This window comes from Schizosaccharomyces japonicus (assembly GCF_000149845.2).
Source record: "Schizosaccharomyces japonicus yFS275 unplaced genomic scaffold supercont5.1, whole genome shotgun sequence".
In the NCBI taxonomy this organism is placed as follows: Eukaryota; Fungi; Ascomycota; class Schizosaccharomycetes; order Schizosaccharomycetales; family Schizosaccharomycetaceae; genus Schizosaccharomyces; species Schizosaccharomyces japonicus.
The window spans coordinates 3,806,150-3,816,485 of NW_011627860.1; the positions used below are offsets into that span (position 1 = coordinate 3,806,150).

Consider the following 10,336-nt stretch of genomic DNA (forward strand, 5'->3'; position numbering starts at 1 on the left):
AGAAGCGCCTAATTAGGATGTCTCACTTCCCTCCCTAAACTCTCATTATCTGTCTTACCACACCTCGCTACGCCTCGAGACTTGTTTCTCCGTCCGAGCCTCGCACACTCGTGCGTGAGATGCCGCGTGCGCACTGCTAGCCTTACGAGCTACGAAGCCTCACTCTTTCACAAGGACCACGCGAAGGGGCTCCTTCTACCTTGATTTGATGCCTTTAGGGCAAGCTTTTGGCCACGACTACGATGATTCGCGGGAGTCACGAAGATGCAGTAGCAGGAGCAGCGGTCGATCAACTGTGATGTCAGGTTCGAAACCCTCTCCAAGGCTGCCATCTCGATTTCCCCAGTCTACGCCCGGGGCAACTGCTCCTCCGAAGCAAAGTCTCCTCCGACGGATTTTATCGTTTCAGTGGTTTCCACGACACTCACATCCAACGTCGCAAAGTTCTGTTAATTCGACAGATTTTGATGATCCAGCACATACACCTCGACCCCACACGAGTCTCCAATTCACCGCGACGAGTGGGTCGCCGACGGACGATCCCAGCAGCACCGGCATCACTAGTAGTCTCGAACAAAGGCCAGCGAGTGCCTTTGACAAGCGTATTCGACGGGCAACGATCCCTATCACATCAGCATTTCCCCGAAACCCTGCTCGCCGTGCTGTCAGTGCTGACTTTTACACGGCTCCCCAGTCAAAAGCTGTCGACAGTTTGCGCACATTAGCGTCGTCATCGTCGTCGTCTACCTCTCCAACTATGCGTCCTATTGCAAGACTAGCGACAGGTGGTGGTCCCGAATCGGGCCCTGTGGTGGGCAGTGCTCCAGCGTCGTCTTCAGAAGCGTTCCACGGTCTCCGATCTCGCTCCTCGTTAAAACGGTCTCCAACCATGCGACTAGAGGTCGTCGCCGAGACGGAATCCGAGTCAGCGGCCGCCGCGGAGGTGTCGAAGATGATCAACGTGTCCAATATTCCTGCGTTGCCCCGGTCACCACCGCCTGCTTTGTCGAGTCTGGTTGCTCGAGACGACGATACTTTTGCTCGACCTCTTATAACGGCTCCGCACACGAAGACATCTGCAAAGGAAGCCGCCCTAGACATATGGACGGGCACGGGGAAGATTGTGGAGAATGAAAAGGCTGTCGCCTGGCTTGTGCAGGAGGATCCGTACCATGAGTCCGTGCTCAAGTACTACATGAAGCTGTACGACTTTGGCAACATGGATCCTTTACAAAGTCTTCGAACACTGTGTGGGAACATCTACACAAGGGCTGAGACAACACAGCTCGACCGTTTCTTGGAGGCCTTTGCAGCACGCTGGTGCAGCACAAATCCACACCGGCCCTTCAGTGACCCGGATATCATTCACTCTGTAGCCTATTCGCTGCTTTTACTTAATACGGATCTCCACATAGCTGATCTTTCTCCCTCACAGCGAATGACGCGTCCGCAATTCGTGAAAAACACGCTCGACAGCATATGTCAAATGTATCGAAAGAAGCTGCGCAGACACTATCATGCTCGTCGTGTCAGTGCAAACTCCCAAGACCTGCCTAATTCCTCATCTTCCACTAATTCTGAGAGCAACAAAGCTTCCGCCTTATTATCATCTAGCACAACCATCCATTCACTTACATTTGAAGTTCAAATGCAGATGGAAAAATTCATTTCTTATTGGACTGGCCAATTGAAGGAGATGTACACATCCGTTAAGCATTCTCGCATTTTACAACCCGACCGCTACAGCGATCTAACTGCATTATCATCTTCCTCCATTCATCATCCGGACGGTGACGGTCCTTTGTACTCAGACAGCAGTCTTCAGCGTCGCACCTCGACTGTTCGAAGCAACTCGCGACTTTCCAATTTTTCGTCAAGCTCTACCGTATTTAATTTGGCCGACATGTTTGCCGATGGCAAGAACAATCACAAGCATATCCATTCACTCACCTCCTTGCGACCCGAAAACAAGCTCGCAAGCACCCGCAGCGTTTCAGGCACACTTACCTCCCTTTCCGTTGTGTCTACCACGCTGCTCGAGATTGATCAAAAGCCGCTGTCGAAGGAGGAGGGCTTCATGATCCTCCAGGACGAGACGGCTGCGCTGAGAGCTGAGCTCGAAGTGATGTCGAAACATAATTCGTTCATGCGACGACTGAATCGGTTCAAGGACATGTATGTCGTGCTGACCTCGAACGCCTTTAATCTGTTTTCACTTGGTCGCTCAGCAGCCACGCTCCTTCATAAAGGCGATGAAAAATGGGTGTATCGTTCGCATTCTATTTTCGCTATCCCGCTACGCTACGTTTTGGCACGCCTGGACGGCGTGGATCATGACTTGATGCAGACAAACAAGTTCAATTTGTGTCTGCCCTCCCAAAAAGACTATATCGTTCGCACCCACAGCAACGAAGAGGCTGCCAAGTGGGTTGACGAGATTAATTATCGAGCTGCTCTTGTCACAAGAATCCCACTTTGCGGAAACGTGACCAGCGTTGACTACGGTTGGGGAGCATGCCTTGAGGAGTATAGAAAGAACCCCGGAAAACCTCTTGAAGGGAAGATCAACATTGCCAAGTGGAAGCCTGATCCACTTCCTGAGATGGACAGCAACACATCAGAGGTAGACCAGTTGCACGCACTGCAACACTTCATTCCCGAGTTGGCCAAGGTGTATGCTGAGCACGCTAACATACGGTTACCAATGATTAAGGCTCTGTCAGCCCAGCACAAGGGCATCCAACAACGCGCCATCACCAATTGGCAAAATCGTTTACATTACTTGAACGAGGAAATGGCGAAGTTTCGTACGTATACGAAAGTCATTGAGAAAAGATGCTATATGAAGTCATAAATAAACGAATGAAATGAATTTGACGACGCATAAAAAGCACCATGATCCTTATTCTGTTTTTTTCTTCTTGTTCTGTGCTGTGTGAACTGGACGTCGATGCAACAAGAATTGCTGAAAGCAGCTATATAAAGCTACTTCATCTGCACACAGCAGAATTAATTTATCTTTTCCTTTTCGTTATTTAGTTCTTAAACGCCAATATTGTTCTAATCAGTTGGGCGTTCGGTAGTCTCTTCAGATTCTTCTTGTTCAGCAGCGGCAGCAACTTGCATTTCCAAATCCTGTTCAGTGGGAACGGGACCATAACGGAGAGTGCGAAGCTTCTCCAGACGACGTTTGTGATACAGCGAGTCCAACATCAGCGCAACAGAAGAGCCAACCCAATCAGCCTACATTTCATTGTTAGCAAATTAGGAACGAGTGGAGGGGCGACGAAATAGAAACCAATTGCACATACAGCTATGTCGTACACATCAAATGTACGATACTATTCGTGTTAAAGTTAGTAAACAGGAAGCCTGACTGGCAAGAACGTTGAAAATATTTACCGAAAGGAAACTTTGAATGAATTCCGAACCAAGAGCGCCCAAAAGGAAACACACAATGAACGTCAATTGTGCCGCACGCCGGCGACTGAGATCAAAAATCCAGTAAAACACAAGAGTGAGAACAAAGAACACGCAAAAATGCTGAATCTTGTCATTGACAGGGAAATTCAATGGAGGTGCAAACCCACTGGAAGACGGTTAGGCCAATGTGAAAACGAGCTTTCTTTGCGGAGACGAAAGGAAACAATCGCGCAAGTTGAGTCAAACATACAGATAACAAGCAATAACCAACAAACTGAATCAAAAACGGCCATTAGAAATGATGTAAACACAGAAATGATCAACTTACACGAGAAACACGCATAGAACGTTTTTGCGAAAGGTGAATTGCAAAAATGAGGGCATGACTTTCTAGTACTGTACCAACAGTAATGTCGTAAATAGGGCTGATTTTTTAAAGGGAATCGTTTTTTTCGTGGTTGGTGATTTATAGTTGCGTGGGAAGCGAGCAAGTCGAGTTTGTGGGCTGAATACGCGTACGTGTGTGAGGGAGGTCAGACGCTTCCGAACTCGTTCTTTTTGCTCTCGCAAGCTTAATTTTACAAGGGGAGCGGGATAAAAGGGTGGTAAGTTGGACAACTGAAATAGTTGCATCCTCCGTAGAGAAGGTCTCATCGGAGACGATCTCAGCATGTTAAACGTCAAAAACATCCGTCCAAAATCATAAGGGGACAATTCTTTGAATCAAGAACATTGTGTGCACAACCCTAGGGCTTTCTTTTGATGAGGGAAACGCTTTGTGATGAGACATTCTTTATGTCATCAGAGAAATCATCCCCATGCGTTCCCCGAGTCGTAATGACGACTCGGGGCAGTCGATGATGCACAGACACTTTGGCACTCACATAGTAAAGAAACTCAAGCTGCTGCAAAGATTGAACGCTTTGCATTCGCTGGGATCGTAATTCCGAAACGATCTCGGGAATGGGATCGCTTGCAAGTTCAAAATGATTCTTCTCGAGCAGATTCAGAATGCGAAACAGTGCCATAAACGTCCCCGTACGACCGCAGCCGGCCGAACAGTGAACAATCACCGGAGATCCTTTGAACGCGGGCAGCTGCAACAACTCGCGCACAAACTGCAAAATGTTTAGAAATGAATCCATTTCAGGAGCTGAAAAGTCTGGCCATGCAAAGTAGTAGATGTGGTGCACGATTTTTTTCTTCCCGCCGCATTGCAAGAGGAATTCGTGCACAACGTGTCGATTCATATCATCAATGAAATACGTTCTCATCAGTTTTACGCTCAGGGACTTCATTTTCAGAGTCTCCATGGGTTTGGATGGCCAGTACTCGTCACATTTCAGGCGTCCCTTCTCCTCTAATCTTGTCAACATGACAATGATGCCCTTCTCTCGAACGGATTGCCACACCATCATCCAAAATAGCTCTACCGTAGCCATAGTCGGCCCCTTAGTGACGAGTTAGCTCACGATCCATTGCTGAATGGCTTCCTTTACGATCATACGCACACCGATCCCTTCACCAGTCATACCTGAGTAGCAATGAAGGCGTTCTGGCCATCAAATTGAATGTACGAGGCATTGATGTAGTCACAATCGAGACCCCAGTGCTCCAAGTGCACTCGATTTGCCTCGTAGGGCAGGATGTTGGAGTACCGGTTTCGGGCCATGCATTCTTCGTCCAATTGCACCAGCTGCTCGCGGTACTTTCTCTCTTCTTCATAATTTAGCCTCTTAATGAGAGCCGCTTGTTCGTATGGCGTCTTTTTAAATACTGTTTCATGCTTTTTTGAGCGTAATAGGAACATGTCAATATTGGGGGAGGGCACGTTTCGTTACGACGGGCGACTATCAAAAGTTTAATTTTTGTGCTCGGATTTTGCTATACATATACCGTCAGCAGCACTGTGACAATCTATGAAACCAATTGATATATTCATATTGAGGTATATGCGTACTGTATGCGTGCAGTTTGTGTTCATGACGTTTTGAAAATTTGTAAGCGGTTCACTATCGACGGCCAAGCGGCAGCTCATTCGGCTACACCACGGTTTGCCCGGTATTTGCCGGCGGTTTTTCTTTGATCCTCGGCCTGAACTGCCGCAAATCTAAGTATGCATGTGGCCGAGAATGATCCGCACATGCGTAGTTTTTCCAGCGACTCGCTTGAACCAACTGCCGTTACGTCACACCCTTGTTTCGCAAGCGAATTAAAGGAAACACGTGGGCGTAATCCTGACGTGTGGACTTCACACGTCATCACATTGCGCGACTTGCACAGGAATGGGTGGCAGCCATTTCGAACCTGCCAACTACCAACCACAACGTAAGAGTTCTTACAGAATGGATTTGTTTTCATTATCGACGGCGACTACCTGAAACGATTGAAACCTGTTCGAGCGGAGGACAAACTGAACCTGAAACACGGATCAATGGTGGGTGTTACCATTGTAAACAAACATGATGGGATTTAGACTCGTAAACAGGCTCTGGATGCATCCTAGCAGTATTCCCGCGTCTTCCGTCCGGCCAGAGTGTATATGGAAGGACCTACACCCCGAGGTTTAAGTAACTATGATGTCATGTCAGATGATATCTTCGGGTAATTATAGTGTGATCTTCTGAGTCATCGGCTAAAGAAATAAGCTAAAAGGAAAATGAATGGCTGCGTTTTGGGATACGGCTATTGCTTATTTCTACACTGTGTTCGAAATATACAGTTCAAAAATCTCGGCGGGTTGAAATGCTGGAGAAAGTGCCCCTGTTGGATAAACCGTGCGGTGGTGACGCTCAGGCATTTCTCTTGACAGGTGCTACGTTACCGAGCAACCATTCACGTTGCCTTCGCTGCCTGCGGTCTCTGCGCTCAATTCGTCGTCTGTTGACAAGATCAACTTCGTCGTGACCATTAAGGGTTCACGCACCCTGACGCACACAAACGCTCACAAAACTCACCACACACATTTTTACTACACCCACACAGACACCAACACACACATAACAACTTCCACTGGACATCGTTAATTTCCTGTTTTTAAGCAGTTGCTTTTTGGTGTTGCGATATATCGTACTACGTTAGGACTCGTTTTTTGTGGACAACACCACTATTTACTAAGAACAACATTCTCGGCGCTTTGTTGGCCGGGTATTGTTGAGTTGCACGTTTTACCGTTTCATTTATCCCCAGTTCATTGATCTATCACCTTGTACTGTGTGCTCACGAGTCCCGCTGTACAGTTGTTTTCTGTTTTTGTGTTTTTTTACCCTGCAACAAGGTCTCTTGCACAATTTGGTTTCTAATAACACTGGTCATTAAGATTATCAGCACTTTTACCACTATTACTACTACGACAACTATAACAACGACAGTTGCATTGGCGTTGAAGCTTTTCCGTTGACAATTGTTGGAAAACAGGTGTCGCTGTGACGAGCTTTTTGTTTTTGACTTGATTTCCTTGATTCTTTCATCTGCAATGTTTAACCATCTGCATACGTTATAACAGACAAACGAAAGTTTACTTTTATATTGCTTTGTCGAGTTCAGTGAGTCTAATCACTATTTTATATTTCTAATTCTTTCATCCGTGTTTTGCTATGGCTTCCCAGCATTTCTCGGATGCCGAAATTCCTGACAGCCAGTCCTCCTCTGGTTCCTCAACACCCTCTTCCCCCACTTCGTCTCCATCGTCCGCCTCTTCCACTTCAGAAGCGCTTCCGGCTGTCAGTGCTTTATTGCCGACCGCTAGCCGCGTCCGCACGCGCTCGGCTCGACTTCGTGCAAAACGCCGATGTCTCCCTACACGCAGCTATGTGTGGAGTCTCGATCGTCTTTCGAAATCCGCGGTGAAGGACGCTACCCTGTCGCATCGACGTAAAAATGTTATCCAAAAACTTACCCACTATGGTAGCGCGCAATCTCAGGGTACCCGGGTTGCTAGCGTGGAGAAGGCCATTCTAAAAAATCTCGGCATGAACGAGAGCGTTCTGAGCAGCATAAAGGCGGAGCAAGATACTCAGGACGCTGCAAGCGAGTTTCACTATTCCTATGTGGGTGTTGTTGCGACGGGCGAGAAATCGCTTTGGTCCAGCCCAAAGGAGGAAGGTCGTGAATCTTCTCCGGTGGACGTTTCGTCGTTGTCACCGTCTGACGTTGCTGATTTCGTTTGTAGCGGGTTGTTGTCGTTTGAAGATGTCGTGTCGCAAATATTCACTAGGTTTTTTGAAAACAAAGGCGCTAATTGCGAGGAGTGGGCGGTATGTCTTCAGCGGTGTCTCGATAAGCTCTCCTCTTCGTCAACAAAACCCATACTTCTACCATACATCTCTTCTGTACTTCAGGCCGTTGTGGACATGCTAGGTATAGACGTTGGTAAGCGTCACACACCTGTAGCACATGATTCCGTGAGGCCGCCTGCATCCACGGCTCCGTCAAATTATTCCGTAGCGGCAACTGTAAAATTGTTAACGTTGTTGTACCCCCTGTGTGAGTTGCCGTTGCAGAAGGATATTGTCGCAGACCTTTGTCGCATTGCGCTCGATACAGCAGTGTCGGACGATGTTCGGCTGGTCATCATGGATGCGTTTGCCTCTATACTCAAGGTTCCTCGAGCAACACACAGTCGTACGCGTTCGAGAAGTTCCGACGATGCTTGGCAAATACTGTATGAAACAACAACAAACGCGCAGGCTTGGGTAACCCTGCTCATGCTGCTTCCTAATCGCAAGGGCATTATCCGGAATCGGCAAAAACTTGCACTGAGTTGGTTCCTGAGCAAACCACTTCAGTCGATAAACAACAACAATGACAATGCCAGTCTATTTGCAGAGGTGTGTGAAGCAATAGAGGCATTGCCAAACAAAACAGCAGAAGACTTTGTACGTGTGCGCTACAGCATCTCGGCTCTGTTTTTTGCTTTTCACGGTGAATTGGCTCCGCAGCCGGACGAAGTCCTTCGACTGCTAGCTCTTCTCCGAAAACTTGATCATTCCATCCACGGCACGACAACAGACAGCCTAATGCTGCTCAGATGTGAAGCAAAGGATGTGGTTCAACGTCTGTATCTCTACGTGTACTATGAACACTGCAACGCCTATCAAGTGCTTGAACAAGCCGCCGACATGAATATGAACGTGAGTGCCGCTGACTTGCAGGATGATATTATCGCACCTACGGCCAAAAGTGAAGCAGTGACGGCGGGCGACATAAAGGTTGCTGTGAAAGACAACCTAGAAGCTGAAACAGAAGAGGAACCGAAAAGCGAAGTCAAGGCCGAGGCGAAGACCCAATCAAAGACCAAAGCAAACCCTACAGATCATGTTTACCAGCACCTAGCACAGGTCGCCAACGTTGTGAAACGGGAAATTGCTACGGATGATAAGGCTGAGCACACGGACTTTTCGCTACCCGAGATTCGTCTTGGAAAAAAATCAAAGGAGTAAATGTTGCACGACTGGCACTTCTATAGCGTCTGTGGCATAAAACATTTTTAAACCCCTTGCTGCCGTTACTGTGTTAGACAAAAATTTGTATAATTCAAGTTCCTCCCTCATCCCTCCTCGCGACACCATGAGTTTGATTAATACGAGCTCCTCCTCTCCCAAAAGCCAAGCTTGGCAGTGCTGCATTCGCACCTGAAGTGGTTCCTGCACCTTCTGTCGCTCACCTCTTCTTTGCTTGCCTCGTTGTGTGTACAAAAAACTAATTACGGATTCGTATTGTTGGAGATTATTAGGGGTTACATATATCGGGAAAAATGCTCAAGGTCTCACATGTGTGGAGATATATGAGAAATAGAGAGTGAGTGTATAAAAGAGAGCGAGAGAACACGCGGTAAAAGAACGAGAGCGAGCTTTGAGGAGCCTAGCTCTGTAAAAAAAAACATCGCAAGTCGTGCAATGATTTCCTAATTATGTGCGGTCAGTAGTGATGAGGACTGCAGGCACTCGGCTCACTCAGAAGCGAAGTAGTAATGAACAGCGTTTTTGCAGTACGAGTCCGCCCCTAAACGACCCGAGGTACAAAAGTTTGCTGCGACTTGCGTGTAATCGGTCCGGTGGTTGCCTCAATGGCCAATTTAGTCCAAAAACGTGCGGTGAGGGTTCTTGCCGAACAAGATTTCACGAATTTGAGGAAGAGCCTGCTCCTTAATAAGCTCCAGACGTGCTTTGATTGTGTTTACAGAACGAATCTTGCCTTGGAATCCCAAAACGACGACACCGCCCAAGCAGTCATCATCCAAAGGTTCTTCCTCGTCGACGGCCAATTGCACGCCTGTAAGGCCAGAGGCCTTTTCGTAAAGCTCAACGGCTTCTGGAAGAGCCTTCTCGATCAAAGGAAGGTCCACCTTACGACCACAAACGATACCGATCTTCTCGTTGAGAGAAAGCATTGATTGCACAATCAAATCACGCAGAAAAGCGACGTACTTGTCTTCGATCTTCTCAATACCCTCAAGCTTCTTGCAAACAGTGTTCATGATGTCGTCCATGACAGATTCACGTGTGTTCAAAATCTCAAGACGACTCTTGTTCAGAACGTTCGAACGAGCAATTCTTTGAGACATAGCAGCTCTCTTCATCTTTCCATCGAATTCCTCGTCGATGGCGGAGCACTGTTGACGTACAATCTTTTCCTTTTCCAGTTGAAACTCTTCTTCACTGAGCGTATGGATCTCCTTGGCCTTTTCTAAAGCTTCTTGCTTGATGAAGCTAATCATCTTGCGCATTTCGGCCTGAACTTGTTCGTTGGATAATGACATTGCGTAGGCGTTTGTAGCGTTTGTATGGAAGGATATTGTCTCTCAGCAGGAAAAAGAGGTTGCTGGCAGTAGGAGCGTATGTGGTGAGCTGGGCTTGCTGGTCAAGGTGAGCAGTGAGACTAAGGTGGTAGTTTATCAGCACGTGGTATCACG

General features: G+C 47.5%; 5 protein-coding genes across 5 annotated transcripts; 2 read left to right on the forward strand and 3 right to left on the reverse strand.

Moving 5' to 3' along the window:
• Positions 1-62: 62 nt before the first annotated feature.
• On the forward strand, positions 63-3,955 carry SJAG_00216 (guanyl-nucleotide exchange factor). Its single transcript, XM_002171474.2, has one exon. It carries the CDS (start codon positions 209-211, stop codon positions 2,852-2,854), a length of 2,646 nt encoding a protein of 881 aa, XP_002171510.2. The 5' UTR covers positions 63-208; the 3' UTR covers positions 2,855-3,955.
• Positions 3,061-3,807, reverse strand: SJAG_00215 (VanZ-like family protein; the record flags this gene model as incomplete). Its single annotated transcript, XM_002171473.1, has 4 exons — positions 3,061-3,243; positions 3,312-3,341; positions 3,403-3,589; positions 3,752-3,807. The coding sequence occupies 4 exons, from the start codon at positions 3,805-3,807 to the stop codon at positions 3,061-3,063; spliced, it is 456 nt and encodes a 151-aa protein (XP_002171509.1).
• Positions 3,956-4,169: 214 nt separating the features above from the next.
• SJAG_00214 (protein-tyrosine phosphatase Pyp3) lies at positions 4,170-5,233 on the reverse strand (the record flags this gene model as incomplete). Its single annotated transcript, XM_002171472.1, has 2 exons — positions 4,170-4,874; positions 4,958-5,233. 2 exons carry the CDS (start codon positions 5,231-5,233, stop codon positions 4,170-4,172), a joined length of 981 nt encoding a protein of 326 aa, XP_002171508.1.
• Positions 5,234-5,976: 743 nt separating this feature from the next.
• On the forward strand, positions 5,977-10,228 carry SJAG_00213 (Smc5-6 complex non-SMC subunit Nse6). Its single transcript, XM_002171471.2, has one exon. It carries the CDS (start codon positions 7,020-7,022, stop codon positions 8,862-8,864), a length of 1,845 nt encoding a protein of 614 aa, XP_002171507.1. The 5' UTR covers positions 5,977-7,019; the 3' UTR covers positions 8,865-10,228.
• Positions 9,076-10,294, reverse strand: SJAG_00212 (V-type ATPase V1 subunit E). Its single transcript, XM_002171470.2, has one exon. The coding sequence runs from the start codon at positions 10,181-10,183 to the stop codon at positions 9,500-9,502; it is 684 nt and encodes a 227-aa protein (XP_002171506.1). The 5' UTR covers positions 10,184-10,294; the 3' UTR covers positions 9,076-9,499.
• Positions 10,295-10,336: the final 42 nt, after the last annotated feature.